Raw genomic sequence first — 25,777 nt, 5'->3', positions numbered from 1 at the left:
TTAAGTTATTAACAGAGATTATTATAGATGTTTTCACAAAGTATTTAATGATGCAGCATCAAGAGGGCTTGTTGATGAAACTGCTAATATTTGAGACAAAAGTGTCTTCTTGGCTCAAAGGGTTTTAAATGAATTGTAAATGGTCATTTTTTTAGAACTCCAGTTTTCTTTTTTAAGGTAACTTTTTTGTGACAAGTTTTTTGACTGCCATGTCTTCAGATGAAATAAGTTGTATATTATGCAATGTTACGTTTTTTTAAAACATGTATGTGCCTTGCTTTAGTTCTTTTTATTTTGTCTTTCATGTTTGAACAATGTGATATGTGGCCGGTCTCAGCTTTTGTCCACCAGATGTTCAGAATTATATCCCTCTTTGTTGTGGTCAGCTCTGTGGACAAAGTGCAGATGTCTGGCATGGGAATGGCTTTTATAAAAGCTTTATCATGCCTATCGCTTCAAAGGACTGGGTGTCGATCCAGTGTTAATTGAGTGGTTACAACCCTGTCTTCACTTCTTCTGTGTATATAGCTGGATGTTTGTCACTGTGAAATCATCCTCTTTTTTTTTTTTTACTTGATTTCTCCACTTTAAAGTTCTCATTTCTGTCAGTTTCTTATTGTCATGTTTGCTTCTTTTTTTAATACCAGAGAACAAAAAAAAAACAATGGAAATTATTCAAATTCTGAAAACACTGAAGTCAGACTTGTTGTTGGTGCAAGATGTTATTTAATAATGAAAGCTGTTTTCAATTCCATCCTATTTGCAGAAAAAAAAAAAGAAGAAGAAATAAATCTGCCCTGCTCAGTGTGTGCAGGCTGTATATTGTGTTGATGTTCTGCCATTGACTTGTATGATACCTGCTGTGACTGGCATTGGGAACAGTGGTGTGCTTGCAGTGACTGCATCAACAGCCACCTGCTCGAAATAAACATTATATAAAAACACTCTCATAGCCGTCCAATTACTGAACACCAACAAGGCCAGCTGGAAATTGCTTAACACCATAGTGTTTCATTAATTCACATATATAATACTGAGCACTTGTCCAAAAAAATAAAAAACATTACAAGCTTGTACCAAAGGGCCATACAACCCTTCACAGATTTATTTGATATAACTGAATGTGCATTAAGGACACTAGAGGGAGTCAACGGCACGTTATGTGTGAGTTAAAGATAGCGACTGAGTATAAAAGACTCATGTACACTCAATACAAGCATTAAAAATCTGTCTTATGTATTTTATACAAGAAACTTTTTATGGTAGTTTGCATTTGAACATTTTTAACATCACATCCTGTCATAAGCTTAATGGGGGGGGGGGGGGGGGGGATTTGGGAACAACACTGCTGGAATCTGTTCATTACTTCCATAGTTGTCCTATTTGTGTGGAGCTGGATTGAGTAGCTCCATGCCACTAAAAGGCACTGTGATATCCAAAATAGCAGCTGTTGTTATGCCTTTTGTCTTAATTTAGCATCGACTTACCTAATACCCTTCGCATTATAGGGATAGTCCACCGAAAAATGAAATTTCAATCAATTTACTCACTTCTGTGGAACAAAGATATTTTGACAAACTTTGATAACCAAACAGTTTTGGTGCCCATTACCTTCCATTGTATGGGGATTTATATTCAATAAAAGAAAATGTCATAGAAGGTTGGAACAGCATGAATTTTTTTTTTTTTTTTTTTTTTTTTGGGTGAACTGTCACTTTAAGCTGAGAGGAACTCAACCTCACACTGAACGCAAGATTGTGTTCCCCTCCATTCACCTCATTGTTCCTTCAAAGTTATCCTGGGATGCTCATTGATAATGAATTGAGTGCCTTACATTTGAACTTTCTGTACAAAATGATTTAGTAACTAGCATGAATTACACTGTAAAAGTCTTATTAGCTTGGTATGGGCAAAATCTGGCTTCCATGATAAACATGGAACCATGCATGAAGCAGTTGCGCCTTTGGTAAGGAAACATTGCATTATTAACACAAGCATGATGGATGAGTAGGTCATTACACCGTCATACAAAGGTTTCACATCAGTCAACAGGCAGTTAGAAAATATCTGAGCAGTTCTGGGCGTTCAGTTGGCACTTTCAAATCGGAAATAAAAACATGGGCACCGTGTTGTCAATGCTCTGCTGTTTCAGGCCCAAGTTGGTTTAGTGTAGGTCTTCATTCAGCCCTGGGATGATGGTCACTCCATGCATCTCCACTGGCATCAGACTGATGCTTAGGCACTCACTTAGTCATGAGACTGCGACTCACAAAGTTCAACAACAGTCATCGCAGCAACATTTCCGTGGTCTCCTGGGAACATGACCTTGGACTGGATTCAGCTTCTTTTGGAATTGAGTTGAAGTCTTACCAAATCTAAATCATACTTTTATAGGAAATGATATTGTTATTTGTGCATATAAAATACAGTGTTGTCATGTTGGCTGCGCTCCGCTGGGTGTTAATAAAGACAGCAGGTTTGGAGGTTCTGTTTGCTGTCGAAATGTATCCGGTATGTGGAAAGCAAACAAGCACCATCCATCCAGCAAATAAACCCAGACGACATTTTACTGTAAAGTTCACACGGGACAGATACCCGAGTTCACAGGGTCAAAAATAAAAACATTTCCCGTCCAATGTATGTTGCAATGTTCTCTTGAATAACATTATTCATACTCGTATATAAGTCTGAGCATCAGAGTTCATGTTGGTTCTGAGTTTCATGAGATTTGTAATAATAACTAATAATGCTCAGAGGTCATGTTTAGCATGTCCACACCTGAGGAAAGCAAACAGAATCCACTGTTAGTGCTCATATACAGAGATATACAGATCTCATGCCAGTAGAGAATGGTTCAAGGAATAGTAATGAGTAATGGTGTAGTGTGTCATCAAAAGTAACAGCTGTTTTTAACGGCACATACTGATGGAATAATCAAGTCCGATTAATTCTTTAACAACAACAACAATCTACGTAAGGGCTGTCACGGTTCCTCGATTACATTTGAGTCCTTGATTTTAAAAAGTCCTCGATTGCAATTTAACAGTGTCGAGTAACCGGAAAAATACCTGAAACTGCGTTATTAGACCGTTTTCTAAGGCTGCACGACGTATTAAAACCATACTATAGGATAGTGCTATTGTGAATTCACAAAGGCTGCGATTCAATTAAATACATATGCGCTTTACTTATTTACATGCGTGTAAGTTACATGCATCTCAGAGCGGCTTCGTTCACAGTAAATGCTGCTCCACATCATCTGTTATCATTTACATGCGCATCTCTGCATATGCTGTGAGTTTGGGTTGCTTATAACGCAATGTGTGCCATTTCATCAGATTTGTAAGGTAAATTATTTACAAACCTACGCCAACACAGGAGAATACATCAATATGTTTCTAAATATGCAAACTGTTCATCGCGATTTCAAAATTAACGTTCAACCCCCCTGAGTTTGCATGTTTTGATGTCCAAGAAATTACAGTGGCATAGCATTTCTTTCGTAAAGAATTGGACAAATTTTAAAGATTAAGTAAACATTTGAATTAAATGTCATTTGGACAATATTAAACGAGTAAAATTTTATACATAATGTCCATAAGATGATTGTTAATAATATGTATATTATGTATTTTAACAGTGTTCTATAAAATCATACGATTACTTGCTTTTGATACTTTATTTGAAAAAATATTATTGCCTCATTGTTATTATATATGTAATTTAAAATACTTAAATCTTTGCATAGGTCTATTTTCCTATCCGCTTACTCGATTAATTGGCAGATTACTCGATTACCAAAAGAATCGTTGGTGACAGCCCTAATCCACGTATTTATAAAAATATATTGAAACTGCTATTCATTACTTTTTTATAGAGTCTATTTTTTTAGTTGTATTTAGAGCGTTACATTTAAATGCTGTCTGACTTGGCAAGCTACGGTTTCAAAGCTGCATCCCCAAACTGGTTGTAAGAGCCTCTGACCTTTACTGTGCTGTCTACAGCTCCAGAGAACAGTCTTCCTCTGGATACAGCGAGCGCCGTCACACTGCCCTGGTGCCGCAGCAGAGTCTGGGTGCAGATCATGTTGTCCATGCTCCACACCTGCACAGGTAAAAATCAATACATTAGAGGTTTCACGAATCCCCCCATTTCACATCCCATACACAAGCCTTCTCCTTACCCTGAGAGAGCGATCATAGGAGGCACTAAACACTTTGGTCTGATCAGGGGTGGAGATGACGGCTAGGGCATACACTGTGCCCACGTGGCCCGTAAGCGTCCGCACCTGTTCTTTGGACTCAATGTCCCAAACCTTGTTCATATGGGAAGAAATCGCAATGTTAAAAATGTACTGACTTTTCCAGGTTGTCCATGACCATTAATCTCATATGTAAAGCCCTGCAAAGCGTAGACATTAATACTTACATGAATGAGGTTCTCATAAGTGCCACAAACTATATGGTGGTTGGTGACTGCAATGGAGTACACACTGCCTCCAGAGGTCTGGAGCACATGCACACACTCCAGAGAACGGATGTCCCAGATCTGAGGGGAGAGAGCATACAGACCATTTCAGAAAAATATATTTCATTTATTCACTCGAGATAGTATGTAAGCTTTGCATGATATGTTAAAGAACGTGTTCAGATTCATTAAAGGCACACTGTGGAATTTTTGGCCACTAGGGTGCGCTCGACCTGTAATTTTCACGTCTAGTGCCCCTAGAGGCCACAAGAGCCGCAGCATTGTCGCAAAAGTCAACAAACAGTCAACCGGTCAACCTCCCGTGTCTTTATGTGTGTGCAGACGGCATTTGATTTGTATGTTGGAGAAAGTTAATCGATTCACTACTGACCAAAATAATAATATAAATATAAGATTAATAATATAAATCCTATAAAGAAAACAAATTGAAATATAGCTGCGAGCAGCGATTACGGGCCCAAGCCGGTGGCACCGCAACCCCGGTGCCTTTAGTTACCTAAAGGCACCGGGGTGGCGGTACCACCGGCTTTGGCCCTTCATCGCTGCTCGCAGCTATATTTATATATATATATATATATATAAAGCCGGTGGCACCGCCACCCTGGTGCCTTTAGGGTTATTGTGCACGATGTGCAAAAACGTAACCCTGCTTTGACTGTCGAAAAGAAGTGTGCTGTAGAGCTTGTATCAGTGTGGGCTCTGCAAAAGTGTGCATTGAGGGCACATGTCAACCACAAAGTATGCGAGAGCAACCTTCTGAAAGGTCAGGTCTACATCCAGGTCTACATCTGCCGTGTGTTTACATCATAGTAGTGAAGTTTGAAGCAATCAGCTGATTTCAAAGCTTTTTGAAAGTGACAGAATTCCTGCTGCCAGTTGGTGGCGCTATAACCGGGGTGGCGGTGCCGCCGGCTTTGGCCCTTTCATCGCTGCTCGCAGCTATATTTATATATATACACACACAAACACACACACACACACACACACACATATATATATATATATATATATATATATATATATACATAAATATATATATATTGTTTTTTTAAGAGACAAGACAGAATATTACTTGCCTGATCTGATTAGAAAAATAGTGTTTGTGTGTGTGTGTGTGTGTGTGTGTGTGTGTGTGTGTGTGTGTGTGTGTGTGTGTGTGTGTGTGTGTGTGTTTGTGTGTGTGTGTGTGTGGCGTAATTGAACAATGTAGACATAAAAACATACTCCGTCCTTTTGTTCATACAGGACATTATTCAAACTGCAAAGTGTTTACTTATATTTGTGTACACTTGCAATAAAACACAACATTGTGCTTTTGTCAAGCTATAAACTCTTGTCAAACTGTAAACTACAACTGTCACCCAACCAAAATCTCTTACACACACACACACAGTTTAAAAGCAAAAAATATCAAACAATCCTATTTAAAAACAGTCTGTGGGAGCCATCTTTTGGACATTCATCATATCGCATTGGTTTTCATTTCTTGTCATCAAACAGAGCCCTAATCTGTTTATTTTTTCAGTTACACATTCTACATTGATTAAAAAAGAAAAATCAAATGTGTTTTTATTTTATACAGAAATAAATAATCTATCATTCAGATGAGAATAAAGTTAGTGTTAGTTCAAATTTTAAGGAAAACAAATATATGATCTGAAATATAGCACATTCATTTAAAATTCATTCAGGTTCAATTACCAAACATACAATCTTAATGTAATTTAAAGCAAACAATACATTTAAAATATATGGGTTGTATGACTATTTTTTAATATAAAAAGATATATATCCAAAAAGACAAGGCCTAAAGTTTAACAAGGGTTAAACTCTTATCACTGTAACAGACACAATCACACACACAATCACACACACACAAGTCAAATCACTTACATTTTACATGCAATATTGACTTTTTTTCTGTTTCAGCAGCGAAAATAGTTAAACAAAGATCACAGCAGAACCATCGCGCATCTCACAGCAACGCGTTCTCATTACTGAATGATTCAGCATTTTGAACGAATCGGTTGACTCAAAGATTCAATGACCAATCAATCCATAAACATCTATCTCATTCATGAATGACTCAGTCGTTCAAACGAATGAATCAAGTCATCGCCTGGCGACACCTAATGACGGTTTAGTGTTATGTTTAAAAGTATCATTCTTTCCAACGATTGTTAATTAACTCATATTTGAAACAAGCTATATTTATATATATACATACATATACACACACATACACAAAAATAAAATAAAAACACATTTGAAACGTGTTTGCTTACTAAATTGTGAGCTGAACGAAAGTTGCAGCAAATATCAGCAACAGGAGTCAAATTTCATTAATCACGAGAGTGAAGAGCTGACTGAAAAGATGATGACGGAATAGGCTATTTTATGTAAAAACGCCTATTTAAGCGAATCTGTCATTGTACTCTTTTATTGTTGTGTTTTCCGTGAAAAATAATAGACTATTGAACTCACAATTCAAGCAATCGGCCCCCGAAATTGCACTAATTTTAGTGACACTAAAAAGTATGCGGCTGCACTGGCATTCATAATGGTGCGCGTCCATGGCGACGAGCGAGCAGAACAGAGCGAACGTTTAGTTAATTTCTACTTCCATAGGAATTCATTCGAGCGCCACCATTTCAATGTCCGTGCGGACGTCCATATTATACTTTCGCTTTCAAGTTAGTGTTTTTAAACCCCCCAGCGGGAGGTTTACACAATTGGTTTACACAATCACACGTTGATTAACCGGTGGGAAAATATTCCCATAGTAACATCCCTAATATATAAATATATAAATTCAATAGGCCTACCTGATTTTGAACACAAGAGGGCAGTATAGCACTATATATGATTTGGATTATTATTATTTTTGACTAAACAACCATTCTGGCTGTTTTTAAACTTAAAAATAATTCTTAAATTGAAAAAAAGGAATAAAATGGGTTTAGTTCTAATATTTGTATAATTTTATATAAAAATAAATGGTGTATAATTACATTTTAGAAAGATATGAGACATGCCCTGATTCTTTTTTTGACATTATTGTCCTCGATCAGAGCCCTAATCTGTTTATTTTTTCAGTTACACATTCTACATTGATTAAAAAAGAAAAATCAAATGTGTTTTTATTTTATACAGAAATAAATAATCTATCATTCAGATGAGAATAAAGTTAGTGTTAGTTCAAATTTTAAGGAAAACAAATATATGATCTGAAATATAGCACATTCATTTATAATTCATTCAGGTTCAATTACCAAACATACAAATCTCAATGTAATTTAAAGCAAACAATACATTTAAAATATATGGGTTGTATGCTATTTTTTTTATATAAAAAGATATATATCCAAAAAGACAAGGCCTAAACTTTAACAAGGGTTAAACAATCACTGTAACAGACACAATCACACACACACACACACACACACACACACACACGTCAAATCACTTACATTTTAGATGCAATATTGACTTTTTTTTCTGTTTCAGCAGCGAAAATAGTTAAACAAAGATCACAGCAGAACCATCGAGCATCTCACAGCAACGCGTTCTCATTACTGAATGATTCAGCATTTTGAACGAATCGGTTGACTCAAAGATTCAACGACCAATCCATAATCTGTCTCATTCATGAATGACTCAGCCGTTCGAACGAATCGTTTGAACGAATGAATCAATGACTCGCTCATTAAGACGGTCGCCTGGCGACACCTAATGACGGTTTAGTGATATTAAAAGTATCATTCTTTCCAACGATTGTTAATTAACTCATATTTGAAACATAAGCTATATATATATATATATATATACACACATATATATACACACACATATATATACACAAAAATAAAATAAAAACACATTTGAAGCGTGTTTGCTTACTAAATTGTGAGCGGAACGAAAGTTGCAGCAAATATCAGCAACAGGAGTCAAATTTCATTAATCACGAGAGTGAAGAGCTGACTGAAAAGATGATGACGGAATAGGCTATTTTATGTAAAAGCCCCTATTTAAGCGAATCTATCATTGTACTCTTTTGTTGTTGTGTTTTCCGTGAAAAATAATAGACTATTGAACTCACAATTCAAGCAATCGGCCCGTTATTGCACTAATTTTAAAGTGACACTAAAAAGTATGCGGCTGCACTGGCATTCATAATGGTGCGCGTCCATGGCGACGAGCGAGCAGAACAGAGCGAACGTTTTTTAGTTCATTCCTACTTCCATAGGAATTCCCTCGAGCGCTCTGCACGTGGCCATTATCAATGTCCCGTATTTAAAAGCTCTCGGTCCTCAGTCACATACCAAATATAGTGTAGTATGTGTCCAAAATTATATTTATATATACATTATACATATTATGTATAATGTATATATAAATATAATTTTGGACACAAGAGGGCAGTATGGCCCTATGTATAATTTTGTGTTTAAACTAAAAGAGCCCCTCCCCCCCTCCCCACACAGACACAGACACAGACACACACGAATGGCAGGGTGCATTCTCTCTGTCAGAGGGAGAGGGAGAGAAAATTCTCAGAAACATCCACATTCAAACCAAAATATCTAACTTCCTCTTGGTCTGAGCTAATGACAGTTAATTAGAAAGTTGTCCGGCTTGATCTGAACCATATGCATACCTGTGTCTGTCGAGTTTCATGCAATTTCAAGCATGCTAAGAGTCTCAAAAGCATCAAACAAGAATATTAAAGTTTGATGTGTTGCCACGGCAACAGTATCTAAGATATCAATAATCCTTTCACAGGTCTACATCTGCCGTGTGTTTACATTATACACATAAAGTTTGAAGCAAATCGGGTAAAAATAAGAGGGTGATTTCAAAGCATTTAGGAAGTGACACACTTCCTGCTGCCAGTTGGTGGCGCTATAACTTTGACTCACAATAGTCACATCCATGTGATCGGGCTCTTACAACGAACACACTGTTGAAGTTTCATCAAGATCAGTTAATGTATGCAGTAGTTATGACACACTTCCTGTTTCACGTTTCTCGCCATAATTTTGTTTCCTCGCCACGGCCAAACCGTTCGAGATATCAAAAATCCCCTCGCAAACTTTCATCCTCAATGTCTTGACTTCATGCTGACCGAGTTTCGTGCCGTTTGTTTGAATTCTCTAGGAGGAGTATTTCACATTCCATTGCGTGTGTTTTACCAACAACCCTAAATAGCCGACTTCCTGTTGGGCTGGGGTAAAAAGTAAGAGTGTGAAGTATATATGAAACGAGGAGATCTACATGTGTACCGAGTTTCATATTATTACATGCAAGCGTGTTTGATTTATGGACCATGTTTTCGGACCCCGTTCCAGGGGGCGCTGTCGAGCCCCCCTGCCACGCCCGGGTACCATCTTCAGCCCGGCCCTGATGGCCGCGGGTTCTGACATGTGTGCAAAGTTTCAGGAGTTTTTGAGCATGTTAAGGCCTCCAAAAGTGTCCAAAAGGTAGCAGAAAAATAATAAGAATAATAATAATAATAATAATAATAAATAATCCTAAGGAAAACAATAGGGCCTTCGCCCTTTGGGCTTGGGCCCTAATAAAAGTAGAAAACAATGTCTGATCAGGTAAGTCGCATTGACAAGGGTTAATCAATCCTGCTCCTGCCGATCGTCTGTCCTGCACAGTTCATCTCCAACCCTAATCAAACACACCTGAAGCAAACAATTAACGTCTTCAGGATCTCTTTGCAATGGGTTGGAGATGAAATCGAGTCGTCGGGAAATCGTGTAACAAAACTGATATAACTCACTACATATTTCCGTTATTTGTAGTCTTCAGTTTGTTTTTCCTTTTACACAAATACAAACATATATGAGCTGAAAGGAAAAAAAACATTTACATTTAATTTGTATACGGCAGTATGTTGTGACTGACTTATATCAGTTTTGTTACACGAATTCGCAGTAAATATTACATTATATATACACTTTTATGCCGATGTTTATTTTAAACTCTCCCTTTTTCTTTTTTTGGTCTCCTCTGACAAAATCTTTGCTTTCTTCGCTTTCTTCCGAGTAGCTGTTGATTCAGCCATGACGACAACATACAGACGCCGGCAATCAAACGCGAGTTGAGCTCTCACGTTAGAATTTGAGGAAGTTGGGGTGGTGGGGGAAGTGACGTATGCCGTAAAGCGGTCGAATTTTGTAGTTCTTTTTGTGCTCGGGTTCCTACCCGAAACCCGAAGTTACATAGTGCTAGTAAAAGCGATACAGACACCTTCAGGCTTCGGCAGACGTGTCATTCAACCTATTGTAAGTCGATGTACCATCTCAATGGGTTTTGGTAATATATTATAAAGGTTGAAAAGTTCCACAGTGTGCCTTTAAAAAAAAAAAAAAAAATCAATAGCCAAATCACTAGAGGAGAACTACACTACTCATAATGCTGTAGAGAGATTCTCCATCAGAGAATGGAGATTCCAACCAATCAGAGAACTTCATGGTACCATGAAGACGAGAAGAGTGCCAAAAAAGCTCAGCAGCCACCCACTCAGTGGAACAGGGGAATAACTGAGTAGGTCTCCCTACACTCTCTACTTAAAACAACTTAAAGACTTAAACTTTGATCACTGTTGTATTCTATAGTAGCGTGTTCGTGTTCATTCTTTCTCTCTGTGAACATTTGCCTGTAGTCTGCTTCCTGCCTGCAATCTCTGGAGCCTTAATTAGAAAACTTGAGACAAGCAGCTCGGGTTTATCGGTCTTATCTGTTTTACAAACAACTCGGAGAGTTGCTCTCGTTTTTACCAGTTAGACTGAACAATAAAGGAATTCCTGAGAACAGCTTCCAATCTGAACTTAGACCTGTTCTGTATACCCGTTACAGGAATAGAGATTCATTAAAAAAAGGTTTTATTCAGTACTGCCCTAATGAAGCCATCGGACATAAAACTAATACACAAACAACGTGCATACATCCACACAGACCAAATAACTGAATTTACACAAGTGATCCTGTTCAAAAGTTTTCAACCCATTGTAAAAAAAAAAAAAATTCCCCCAATTTCCATTTTAAGACATTTTTGTAATTCAAAAAGTGTCTAATCCATTGAATTAATAAAACTAAAAATGTTATATTTATATACAGTACATTGTACTGTACATTAGGTCCCTTTAAGGCAAGTCATTTTACTCGGCGGCCATCTTTGAAACACCTCTCTGGCAGCTGTTTCAGTCAAGCAAGTGCCGTTTCTATCTCTCTGGCCCCGAGCCCCTTGCTGCATTTCATTATATAGGCTAACAATGCATATTTGCATTCAGAAGTTACACCTTTTGGGCATAGGAAACCTTTTGTCTAGAGACCACATTCCTTTGTGTGCCAGTTATCCCTAAACTCTTAAAAACCTTATTACCTTTTGTTTTATTTATTTGGAAATTAGACATTTGTACCAGTCGCACTGAGACATTTCGAATGATATTAAACATGTATAATACTCGATGATAATCATTCACATTAAACTATTTAGATACTTGGGTGAGTTTTTGGTGATCTTCGCATGGGGGATGAGGGGGAGAAATGTAGATTAGGATGAGGGAGGTGAGACCTCCGTCTCAATAGTGCACGAGGGGGAGTTCAAATCAACCTCAACCAGTTCTTCCAGTCTTACAAGAGAAACATCAAATTCTCCAAAGCTTTTGATTAAATTTCATATTTGAAATCACCAATAAAATCTGACAACTGTCTCATAAATTGTTTCTAAATGGTCAAATCATGACAAAATAAAAACTGCATTTTCCAGGCTGGACCAGCCAATGCCATTCAGAGTTGCACAGTAATATTTAATTTGATATTTACTGGAACTAGTCCAGAAAATAGATTGCAAAACCGCCCAATTGGGCGGGAAACCACCCAATCTGCAGGCTGCGCGCTTAACTGGATGTCGCAGCAAGGGAAATGCTAATATTCAAGCATTTAGGCGATGGTTTAAGCTAGATTTTCCCATGGTTTGTGTTGGATAGGTATCAGATCATATTTTTTTCTCCCCTCCGATCTAGCGTTCTGGGACAGTATCGGCACGATACCGATGACGTGGATCGGATTAATCAACCTGCATATTGTCCTTTATTATATGGACTGGGCATTCCTGAAGCAACTGACAGAGCTGTTTTCTATTTAAGCAGTTCAAAGTTGAACACTTCTAACCTTTATGGTTTGATAAGATCCACTGTATAGATGATTCTGAGAAGCAACCAGAGCTCGAACCCAGTGATTCAAGCCAGTCAATTCCTTCTTTAGCTTCAGCTCAGTGCCCACAATATCCCACACCTACAGAGAGAAAGAAAGAAAGATGTTTCAACACTTAAAAAACATCCAGAATTGGCAAACTGGAAAGTCCCAGAGAGATGAGATCATCTACTGTTAAGCCTCAACTCCCTCATTCCTCCCACACATCACCATGGTGATATTAGCACAGCATGTGCTCTTCAGACGAGCTCTCAGAGCCAAGTGGACCTAATTCTGCTCCACTCGTGCCTCAGTAACCCAAGTCTTTTCTCTTCTCTGCTGGAGCACCGATCGTATCTCCACATCACTTTAAGAAAATCGTACACAGCTAACATGCACATCAGCAAATGGGGCAGAATAAAGCTCAATATTAGCTGCTTGATCGGGCTCGTGTCTGCAGACATGCACATCTTCTCTTCAGCAGGCACCACTGACCTTAATGGCTTTGAGAGAGCCGCTGAAGAGCATGTTGTGAGAGGAGACCAGAGTGCACACAGGGTTGTCATGTGCCCGGATAGTGTTCACTTTCTGCAGGGTCTGGATATCCCAAACCTGAGGAAGAGCAAGTGCATATCTGCATTAGATTCACAGTCGTTTACTTTTTTTGGTTGCACATTTAATGTTTTGCTTTATATTTTTTATACAATAGCTGTTTAAATTACTGTCATTTTAATGTTACATTTTAAAATTAACATATTATTTTAAAGTGTATCTCTGGAGCAGAAAACAGATTTTCTTTTCTCTCTGACACTTGCGGCGGGTTCAGAGAAAAGTCCACTCGGAAGTGGATCAAGGTGAAGGGAGTATTTTGAAAGCCTACAAAAAAATTCTCCGTTTTCTTCTATTCTGCTTGCTACTACCGGGTATGAGAGACAATACAGTATGAAATTTAATATCGGATTAAAGGAGAAACATTAACTGAAAGTTACTTGACACTTGAACAGTTGCTATATCAACACCCTAACGAAGAGAATACGCTTAAATAATGTATAGTTGTCAGCACACATCAAGCTTTTGATGCGATTTTGCCGCCCGTCATGTGTACAGATACTTTTCATACACAAAAAGCGTGTTCAAACGCTTGCCACGCAAATGCCGTGGTAACGAACAACAATACCTTAACATGCTGACTGATATGGACTAACTTTCATTTGATGAAATATGTTTATAATAGGCTAATAGATTTGAACTTTTTGGTCCTGCGCTGCCTATTGGTTCAATTGATTTAAATAAATGTGTCTAACACTAAAATTGCTTAAGTTTAATATACAATGATCATAATGCAAGGCAAGCACATCGCATGTATCTGACCTATTTTTAGCAGCATTCAGTATGGGATTTGACTGTCCAATTTCAAATGGATCGCATATACAGACTGTCTTCGGGGGGCGGGGTAAGGTTGGGGGTTAGACTAGTCGACTAGTCTGTTGCAAAATTTTAGTTTAAACTAGTGATGCACCGATGTGAAAATTTGCGGCCGATGCCGATAACCGATATTAATATTGCTGTTATGGCCGATACCAATATTTACCGATGTCGATATCTCTGTATAGAAAACACATAGCGAGGATTAGGGCCGCACGATATTGGTACAAAATGACATTGCGATTTTTTATTTTTCTGCGATATAAAAACAATTTCACCAGATGACTTGAATTTGGAAAGAATGAATCATTCTAGAATGATTGGTTTTGTCATGGAGTAAATCCGCATAGAAACTAATATTAATAGAATGTTAACTAATGTAGTTAACTAGACTAGACTTTAATAAATGGAACCTTATTGTAAAGTGTTTCCGATTTATGTCTCCGATTTATGTCTCTTGAGTTCAGTGTTGGACAGATCAGTTGTTTTAACCATTCATTAAAGTGAATCGGTTCAAAGGAGTCATTAGTTCGCGAATCGGACGTGTCATTAACGGACCATGGCACACGTTGTGTGATTATCCAGGCAGTTTAGGACATCGCACAAGATTTGTCTCAACACAGAAAACATTTCATCACTAGATAGATTTTTTTTTTTTTTTTTTGAAAGTGTGGTTTATGTCATCTGAATGAGTGGAAAGCTTTTCAGAGAAGATTATTTTAGCACAATTCACAACCAGTGGTAGTTCAAAAAAAAAAAACTTCGGTCTTCCGACCTTTTACCATCGTGTATTCTCAAAGATATTCAGTCAACTCAATTCATTAATATGCGCAAGAGAGGAAGAGAGAGAGAGCAAGACAGCTTGAAGTCGGCGTGCGCGCGCGACCAGGGCTTTCACTCTCTCTGCTCGTTCTCTCAGTTAAACAAGCGCAGCAGTCAGTCATCTACATCACTCACCGGTCAAATAAGGCTTTGGCGGGACAAAAATACGCCTTAGTAAGGCTGACAGAAAACAGCGCGCAAGTTCCAGTCTTCTTGCGCTTGATGTTTAAACTGACAGGACTTGCGCTTGTATTGTATGCGCTCGTGCAAAAACAAACATCCCCGCCCCCACACTCACATCTACACACACGTCAAATACACAGGAGTGATTATCGGCCTGTTCACATCGGCCCTATTTTGACATCGGAACGATACCGATGTGTAAAAAATTGACCATATCGGCCGATATTATATCGGCAGCCGATATATCGTGCACCACTAGTTTAAACTTTAATGAAATTGGTCGTGGCGCACATCCCTAGTCATGAACAGGCCTGATATGAACTGAAATATGCATTTCAGGAACACTCACAATGATCGTGCAATCAGCTGAGCCACTGTACAGCTTGTTCCTGCAGCAGAAATGAGAAAAGAATATATAAGATCTCCTGTCCACTGTAACATTTAATACACTACACTGACTGGCAAGGAAAAGTCGTTTCAGATTTCGATTAAAGATTATGAAAAATCTAAAAGTATTCCTCCAAATTCTCAAAATACTTACCCCTGAATGCACAATGCCAACACTATGCCATCATGGCCCTCTAGGGTCTTCTGGCACTTGTATGTGGTGCATGTGTCCCAAACCTATGTTGAGCACAGAAGTACAGAAGAATTATTCTGGTTGAAGAGGGATCCTCAGAAACCAAAGGGACAGCTTGCTGATGGCAGGTGGAATTACCTTGATGGACTTATCTGATGACCCACTAAAGAGAAGATCACCGGTAGAATACACACACAGACACCACACCGGACCCTGGTGGCCCACAAATGTACCCTTGCATTTGAAGATCTGCTGCGGGTCATAAGCTGCAAAACATTTCATACAGTCAGATGATGACATATTTCATTATATTCAAAGAAATTAGGAGTATAAATGAGAACGAGACACTTACAGCCCAGTATACCCATATTGAGCCTGGCATTGATGTGGGACAGTTCATCCTGCAAAAAGAAGGGATGAGTTAGAAAGCTCTTAATACTGTGAACACCAAAACTGTACGTCTCAATTTGGTAAAACAAGGCGAAAATAGACCAACATTCAGCATGGAAGCATCTCGTCGGAACTCCATTAGATCTTCACTGAGCTTGCTCTGATTCTCATCCAGCACATCTGCCACATTAGCACAAGAAAACAACAACAATTTGAACGTTCATGCATCTTTTGGGTTAAAAACAGTAAGCGGTTAAGAATTAGCTGTGTTTCCTCACCGAACTTGAGCTCCAAGTTCTTCTCCAGCTGGTCTAGTTTCTCAGAGAGTTTGCCCAGCATGGAGCGCAGGAACGAGATGTCCTGGTCCTTCTGCGCCAGTGTCACCTGCATCTCATGGAATCGGTCATCAGTCTGCTGGAGAAACTCCTTCAGCCCCTCGAACTTACACACCTCCAGGTGCGTCTCATATGTATCCTGATTCCCAATAAAGGTGCAACTGGAGAAAAGTCAGCAGTGATAAATTCAATGTTGTTTTATTTCCTTATTATGTGTAACATCATCTATGGAACTGAAGGAAAGAATGTTAGCCTTTTCAAACTTCCATACCCATATTTAGAATGAGGGCACTTGATGTGTTCACACTCTTTCAAATGGGCCTCCAGGTTCATGGTGAGCAGTGGAGGGCAGTTTGGGTTGTTGGGACAGCGAACAGGTCTGTAGTCACAGCTTACTTCATGATCTCTGCCACACACACACACAATACAGTCTAATTAAACCCCCTTTGCATGACTATGTCACAAAAACAGAAATCAAACGCTGACATTGTGAAAGGAAATGAACCTGCATACTCACTTCCTGGTGCTTAGCTTGATGGTGAAAGGACAACCAAGTGGGTCAACCTCAAAGGCACCGGGCTTGCCTGAGGCAGCTGGCCGACAGCCGTACTTGCAGTGGATGAAAAGCTCACCAATTTGCTCAGCCACCGCTATGTTATTCACTACCACTGTTAGCTTGGAGTTGTCCACCGGGCATTTATCTGTGGAACCACAACGTTATTGGCAAAACAAAATAGTTACCCTATGTTAAAACATTTCTCAAATCAAGAGCGTGAAATTACAGATTCAGCATGGAGAGGAAATGAAACAGGAACAGAGCTAGAGACCTGCACTCATCCAAAATTAACTTAAGGCCACTCCTGCTAATGGCAAGCAAATTTAGAAATTGTAAATAAATATTCAGACCCCTTATTTTTTCACATTTTGTTATCTTGCAGCCCTATGCTAAAATGCTCTAAATTTATTTTTTAACATCAATCTGCACTCCATGCTTGATTAATGGCAAAACAAAAACAGATTTTTGATAACTTTGTATCATCAATCAATTTTGTATCAAATGTATTAAAAATAAAATAAAACCTGAAATGTTAATATTTCTAATCAGCTATGTAAAGGTTTTTTTGCATTATTTTTCATATTTATATTTTTGTCTCTGTGACCATAAAATTATAGCCTGGTTAAAACCAGACCATTCTCAGTTCTAACTGAGTTATGGTCTGGCAAAGCTTCATAGGCAAATCATTTCCAAAGGGGCGTCACCAACGGACGTAGCTCAAATGCCTCTGGGCGCAATTGGATAGACCTAAAACCAATCAGAGCGATGAAGGAGATGACTTATGCGCGAACAACTTGAATAAACGAGCAGACACTGATTAGCTCTACGTTTATTTAAAATTAACAGCAAGACAACTAGAAGTGAATGTGCTTTCCATTAAATAAATCACACACAGTAAACAAAACCGACGCGCAAACTGGGTGCTGGTGCGGTGATGAGACGTACATGCTTGGGCAGATTCGGCTTTAAGTCGTTCATCCTCGGATGCGCCGCCGTGCGCGCCGTTTCAAAAAAGCCATGCACACAGCCAAGCGAAATGGGGTCTTGCCGGTCTTGCGCACCAAACGCGACATTTTTGCCGCGCGCACCTTCGCGCTCGTGCGGACGCGTCGAGTATAAACAAGGCTTTACTCCGTGTCAGCGCGCGCTCTGATCGGTAAAGGGGCAGAGATTTCAGACCTCCGTTTATTAAGGAGATCTCCAAGATTTCTCTTCTTGGGAGGGGGGGTGCACAGACCTCTCCTGAATCATCTCCAGCAGTAGCAGCCTCCGAAGCACCACTAACTCCGCCTCTGTTTCCCTTGTAAGCTGATATTAGTATTTAAACATTCTCTAAAAAAATATTTTAATAACATGTTTTGGCGGTTATAGAGTTCTAATGACGGTGTTCAACTATAACCGTCACACCCCTAGTTCCACGGCGGCATCCATCTTTGTAAATGTACAAAAGGTACAAAATCTGCTTCACCGTCGCTGTGCTGTCGTCGTCGTGTAAAGCCCGCCCCAACGTTTCTGATTGGTGCCGCGATTTCGACGGATTAGAAATGGGCTTGAATGAGCTCTTTGCCAGACTAACTTGCAGAGCAAATTTGCCGGAAGTTGTCTGGGTTTTCCCAGGCTAATAAAATGATTAACCTCACAAAAAAGTCAAGACATTTGAGCTCTAGATGGAAAAAAATATTGTGAATAAATATTTTCTGTAGTAGACAGTTTGTATAATATTGTAGACAGTTACAATATTACAATTTCAATACACGATTATCGTGGCCAAAAGAATTCATGATAATGATATTATCACTATATATATAAAAATCTAAAGACCAAAACAACGTAACGCTATCAGTCAAATTCATCTTTAACTTTGTTTATTTTGTGTTTCCACCTTTTTTGGCAAATGAATCACATCATTGAATGAATCATATTACGACACTCCCAGTTACACCTTTTGTTTGAATCACTCACATCAGCGCACCACTTCTCTTCAACTATTGTTCATTCAACTGATGTTAAGGTTCCCAATAAAGGTACTGGCCAACTGTAATTTTAATTGTAATTGTGTAAATTGTGTTGAGCCCTCTCTGTACTAACAGTCATCATGGGAAAGGTGAAAGCAAGACAAATGCGTAGAATAAAAATGCTATGCTTACCTGAGGTCAAGGCACATCGCCTGCAGAATGTGTGCTGAGGTGACAGAGGAAGAGAGCACAATGAGAGTGAAGAAGAGCTGAATTTTACTTTTTCATTTACTCAGCTATTTTAAGCTATCTCTCAACAGACACTTGTATTATGGTGTTCAACAGCCTGACAGTGTGGTAGGAAACGGGTCAATGAGGCGTGCTGTTCACGGCCCAAACTGACAGGAAATCAATACATGGCCTGAAACCAGATCATGAACGATAGCCCTATCCTGAGGGAGAGGTGAGGGGACGACTGGCTGACTCACTCCACAGGTCGTGATGACGGGGTCCTTGAACACGCTGCAGCACAGCTGGCAACAAAGCTTAACTGAGGGCTGCTCTGCAAACACCAGCGGCTCCTGGGTAAGAAAAGAGCAAGAGAAAGTCAATCTCCTGCTGGGCAAAGGTGCATGTCTGTCAGCCTTTTTCGCGTCACCACGCTAGATCAACATGTGAAAAGGAAACCGAAGATTGCTGACACTCACTGTGTCTTCCTCTTCCTCGTGCAGGGAAAAGGTGGAGCGCAATGACATGTTGGACTCGGAGTGCAGGGAGCGAATCGAGATGGCAGAGTCTGAGCGACGAGGGGTACTGATGGGCGGCTGCAGGGACAGAGTCAGTTTATTTGTTTTTTTGGTGCTTTTTTGTTTGTTTTTTGAATGACATCTGGAGGGTACTCCATAAAGCAGATTATGTGACACATCCGGGTAAGTGTACAGATAAGTAAAAAGATTAACTTAACTTCCAAAAACTGAGGTAACTTAAAGGGTATATAAGTAGCCAAAGCAACTTATTCTCTGAACATAGCCTGCTTCGGAACCCCAAAACCCCAAGTTTTCATAAGCTGTAAGCCATAATCATCAAAATTATAACAAATAAAGGCTTGAAATATCTCACTTTGCATGTAATGAGTCTATATAATATATTAGTTTCACCTTTTAAGTTGAATTACTGAAATAAATAAACTTTTGCACGATATTCTAATTTTTCGAGTTTCACCTGTATATACTTGCCCAATTGATGAGGCTTCAGTCACCGGATGACCTACTACTTGCCGAGATTCTGAAGAGTGCTTTCGATAGACACTTTACTCTCCCATGGGGTGAGAGGATTTATGAATGGAAGAGAAGCGACGCAACTGATTCTGGTAGGTCAAGTGACCGTAACAACATGCTGACTGTAGTACATCCGAATTGCATTCATATTACCCATATTCTCACTCTATATAAGAACATACTTTTTTAAAGGTCGCAAAGTATTGGTGCATTCAAGTCATGTCGTAAAGATCGTTGTGGTGGCGTTCAACGAGTGGAAAGCTCAGGATTTTCATTAAGCCCTGATCTCTACGAGTGAGAAACATGGCGGAATACCACAATACTTAAAGGTATTTTAGCAGTGATATTGTCAGGCTTTTCTATTTACAGCGAAGTAAGCTAATTGCCTGCAGAAAATATGATAGCATTATAATATGTAACGATAAAGTTTACAGTGGTTTCATAAATTAATTTAAAACCTAAAAAAGCAAAACACACCTGATGCCCATTTCTTTGTTCTTCATTTTCTAGAAGTAGAGTTTAAAGACCCACTCCGATGAAAATAATGTTTTTCTAGGTGTTAACATGTTCTTGTGGCATTTTTCTTATGTTAGAGGACATATCTTGAGAAAAATAAGCTCAAAGTTGTATTTCTGAGTATTTCTACATTCAAATGGCTGTGAATCAGTAGCAGACGCTAAAATGCCGTTCAAAATAGACTGGAGTTGTGACGTAGTAACTCCACTGGGCGGGGCCACAAGCTTGTTAAAATTAATCGAAAGTGCCCCTCTCAAACAAATATCAATGATAATATTGTTTTCAATAAAACAAAATGCATTTGATTATAATTAACATGACAATGTGACAAAATTCACGTTTACTTGTATGTTTCTGTCGGTTTGAGCTGTCGTTGCCATGACTCGTTGCTATGGGTTGCGTCACTTGCGTGTCTTGCATCGGACTCGACTGAAGGGGTCAGTCTCCGTTTTCGAGGCCGAGGGTCAGTAATGTGGACGGCAGGAGCGCATAATCGTTGCAAAAGTTATGCGTTTTAAAACGAAAACGCACTGTACGGCTGGATAGCTCCAATATTGCTCTCAATTTTTGTTGCACCGGTAATGACAGGTTGGGGGTGTAAGCTAGCGGGAGAGACAGAGCTCTCAGCAACGGGCAGGGGGAGGGTCATCTCCGTGCCAACGGCTCCGCCCACAACGCAGAGGCGAATTGCTAATGAGCTGCTGCTGCTCTGCTGAAGCAAAGTCCCAGAAAACGGCACAGGTTTTGTGAGTTTGGCTAAAAATGGCATAATCATAATTTAAAGACCACTGGTAATGTTTACAAATAGCTCAAAATATGATCGGAGTGGGACTTTAAAGAGATAGTTCACTTTGAAATTAATTTTTGGTATGTTTTAGCTTACCTCAAGGGCATCCAAGATGTAGGTGTCTTTGTTTCCGCAGTAGTTTCAATTTTGATATTTTTAGGTCAAACCGTTCTTGTCTGTCAGTCATATAATGCAGGTCTATGGTAACTTCCTCAAAGAGGAAGTCCAAATTAAACATGATTTAATGACTCGTAAATGTAAGTACACACTGATGGCCTAAGACACGAAACGAGCGGTTTGTGTGAGAAAACGAACAGTATTTATATAGTTTTTACCTCTTGTAAACACAGCCACGTCCAAGTGATCTGAGGGCGCGGGCGCTTCGGTCTTTTCCGGCAAGCGCCGGAAAGCACCGGAAGTGATCTCTTGCGCGTGTACGTCACTCATACAATTGTTTTATTTTTTTATTGTTTTTATTGTTTTCTTTTACGACGGTTTAAACATCCCGGATAAGCGCAAATTAGTATCAATTTTAATTAGCCGTCTTACCTACAATCTCTGTTCTGTGTAAACAATGAGTGACGTACACGCGCGAGAGATCACTTCCGGCGCTTTCCGGCGCTTGCCGGAAAAGACCGAAACGCCCGCGCCCTCAGATCACTTGGACGTGGCTGTGTTTACAAGAGGTAAAAACGATATAAATACTGTTCGTTTTCTCACACAAACCGCTCGTTTCGTGTCTTATGATTTAATGACTCGTAAATGTAAGTACACATTGATGGCCTGTTTAATTTGGACTTCTCTGTGCATGCTCTTTGAGGAAGTTACCATAGACCTGCATTATATGACTGACAGACAAGAACGGTTTGACCTAAAAATATCAAAATTGAAACTACTGCGGAAACAAAGACACCTACATCTTGGTTGCCCTTGAGGTAAGCTAAAACATACCAAAAATTCATTTCAAAGTGAACTATCCCTTAAAGAACCTTGCTGTATTTTTGTGTAATTAATTGAGACAAAGTACACCGCCATCTTACTCTGACAAAAGTGATTTGATCTCACCTGCCGTCGTAACACGACCCACCTCGTAAATATGAACTTCCCAGGAGGACTAATGGTGCGTTCACGTGCTATGGTAATTATGGTAACTACCAAAAGCCAACGTGGAAAATGCACATGAACACCCCCTCATGTGGTATTTTCCACTGGGCAGCTCGTAGAATATTTTGATGCACGAGTTGCCGAGATGAGATATCCTTTGACCTTTTCAAAATGGTGGAGAGCAACGCGAGAGTTGTGAATGGTAAAAATATGTACTATTCATGATCTAGAAAATATACAGCATATTATTTACCGTTTGAGTTTTGATAAATCATTTTCTTGCTGTAGCAGATGACTTAAGCAATTTAAAATAGTTTTAGCTAAATAACAGGTCTGGATCTCCATCTTTTTACAACATTACGACAACAAAAGCACTTGAACGCAACACACTGGTAAATACCAGTTCACAAGTGGAAAATATCATATTTTCCATAGCACGTGAACGCACCATTAAACGCACCATAAATTCAAATTCAAATGTAGTACCTACCTACTCCGTACTCGATTTTGGACGCAGTGTTTGTTTTCACCATGAACATACTCTGAGTTTACTGAAATTACTTATGGTTGCATTTATGGAACAGATAATCGCAAGAAAGGTTTGGGTGAATCAACCGAGAGTTATGTGACAGTAAGTTAACCCTGTTTTCTGGAATACACACCTTGGCATTACAAAAAGCATGCCCCCTCTTCCCAAAATCCCACTCTACAAAGAAAGATGCGTCACCAAAATCATCAGTAGTAAAAAAAAAAATCTGTACAACAAACAACAGGTTATGATGCTGGATATGGTCCTTAAAAAAAAAAAAAATGATTTAACTACTTCCTGCTTCTCATAAATGGGCGGGCTTTCCTGTGAATGTGCAAAACGATTGAAAGGAGGAAAGCACCTCAATGTCTTCTGATTCACTTACATTTGGTGGAAAAACAACACTATGGTGTCTGGGAAAAACTAAACAATATACATAGCCACTCATAAACAGTCTAAAAATAATCAGAAACTAAAACACAGCAGGATAATTTATCAGATGCATTTATCAAAAACTAAGAACTGCACAAACGGCAAATCAGCTAACCCAAAAGCCCACTGTGATGCACGTCAGCAATGACAAAATTGAGAGGGTTTTGATTTCCATTCCTCAATATGTAAATGTGATTGGCTGTTTTGAAATGAGATGGCGTTGTGATTACCATGCCATCATCGTCGTCACGAGGCGAGTAGGTCAGAGTGCTGGTGGATGAAGGGGTTCTACGATGCTGTTTGTAATTGGTTTCCGCTGAAAAGAAAGAGCACAGTTACAAGCGACTGACTGAACCTTGTTGCTAGGCAAATGCTCATGTGGAAATGCCCAATCAATGCTGATCTAGGTCATTTTTAACACCAGTAATTACTTTCATAGTGGTTTGAGGTACGACACTCAAAATGTCAATGTTAGTCAATTTGATAATCTTATTTATTTTTAGGAAATTTAAAACAGCTGTACCATACATCATTTTTTTTATATTTTGTTTCCCTGAGGACCACTTAAAATGTTTGCCTAATTTTTCCCCCCGCAATGTATATATATTTTAAATGCCTTTAATCTGACTCCAAGTAGTCCAAAAGATAATGCTGACCTTTTGCTACTTGAGGGACTGCTGGAAACGTGGATCCAAAACTAGCTTCCATTTTGGCCTGCATAGAAAGATTATGAAAGAAGAAAACAATGAGATTTTTTGCCACTGAAGTCTTCACATAACTCAAACGCAAGGACACATCACGCTCTTACCCAGTTGCTGATGTCAGGTGAGGTTACAGTGATAGTGGCACCTGCCACAGATCCTTCTGAGAACCGAATCAAAGTGTGACGGTTTACTACAGCTCATAATACAGCAAAGCCCTGTAGAAAAGATCTGCTGCAGCCTGTAGATAAAAGGGGGAAAATATCATATTATTACATATAATATATTTTGTTATGAAACTTTTCACTTTCAAATATTATAGTACATAGGCATGTCTGTGATATACTACACTTCTAATACTATTGTAAACAGCACTGTGCTTATTTTTTTTCTATTTAGATACTACATGGAATACCTTCTTCTTTTTTTGTATAACCACAGGATCATTTCAAATAAACTTGTAGTAAAATGTGATTAAAATGGTGAAAAACGTTTAAGAAATGGTGACCTGGTACAGAACCTAAGATATACATATAGCCTATTATCTTGACATTATTTTAAATTGCAAGTATTCATAGACACTTTTTCCGTCAACTACCGATTCTCGTTTTGCATATATATATATATATATATATATATATATATATATATATATATATATATATATATATATATATATATATATATATATATATATAAAGCTGTGAAGACAATCAGACACATTTCCCGACAACAGTGTCAAAACAAATCAAAGCGTTTCATCTGTCAAAATTAACAATGACGGAGACTGTATGTCAGCAGAACAGAAATGACAACTGACACAGCATTAATGCTTTAGTTTTCTTTATGTCTAGAAATTGGTGAGATTCAGAATGGTGCAATCACAAAAAATGCTGTTGTACTAGACAGCTAACTGTTTTGATTCACAGCCAAGATTGTGTTAGCGGGTGATTGCGAAAAATGGGACAATGTATTTTAAGTATCGGATTAAACGGTAATAAAACACATAATATGCTTACTACACTATATTAACAACAGCAAACATGTTAAAAGACAAGCAAGCACGTACGTTTGATGATGTACTAGTGATTCGCATGCCTAAAGTGGGCTGGCTAGCTGTGTTGGCTAGCTGACGAAGTTGGTTTTTCGAACAGCTTTAATAAAACATCGGATTTAGCTTTACGAAATGTAGTAAGATAGACCTCTAGCTCTGCTATAGAAAAGACAAGCTGACAAGATACATATCGCATGTCTATTTAGACAAACAATGTAGGTTCTCACCATTGATGCTAAATCAAAGTCTGCAGATGGTCCAATTTTAATCTTTCTCTCACACGCCCAGGCTCACATACAAAGGGATTGTGGGAAATGTATTGCGGAAGTGCAAATACGCTTCATTGTCGGGAATTGACACAACAACAAGTTCCTGGAAACGGCAACTGATTATTGAATATTCAAGAAGACGATCAGAACAATATGGTTAAATCATGAT

The 25,777-nt window shown here is 38.8% G+C and overlaps 1 protein-coding gene across 1 annotated transcript; it reads right to left on the bottom strand.

The window, feature by feature from the left end:
- Positions 1–1,876: 1,876 nt before the first annotated feature.
- On the bottom strand, positions 1,877–24,489 carry traf7 (TNF receptor-associated factor 7). Its single transcript, XM_056240598.1, is given in 21 exon segments — positions 1,877–2,778; positions 3,985–4,104; positions 4,184–4,315; positions 4,429–4,548; positions 12,673–12,795; positions 13,189–13,305; positions 15,473–15,512; positions 15,665–15,747; positions 15,842–15,969; positions 16,056–16,104; positions 16,200–16,273; positions 16,372–16,589; positions 16,700–16,834; positions 16,946–17,129; positions 19,132–19,165; positions 19,428–19,520; positions 19,647–19,763; positions 23,815–23,900; positions 24,241–24,298; positions 24,393–24,458; positions 24,460–24,489. Coding segments are annotated over 21 exon segments (2,022 nt in total). The 3' UTR covers positions 1,877–2,763.
- Between the last annotated feature and the right edge of the window lie 1,288 nt (positions 24,490–25,777).

The sequence above is a fragment of the Rhinichthys klamathensis genome, unplaced genomic scaffold (assembly GCF_029890125.1).
Source record: "Rhinichthys klamathensis goyatoka isolate OS25496 unplaced genomic scaffold, OSU_Roscu_1.1 h1tg000605l_1, whole genome shotgun sequence".
Lineage (NCBI taxonomy): Eukaryota > Metazoa > Chordata > Actinopteri > Cypriniformes > Leuciscidae > Rhinichthys > Rhinichthys klamathensis.
This window is presented reverse-complemented; position numbering and strand designations above follow the sequence as displayed.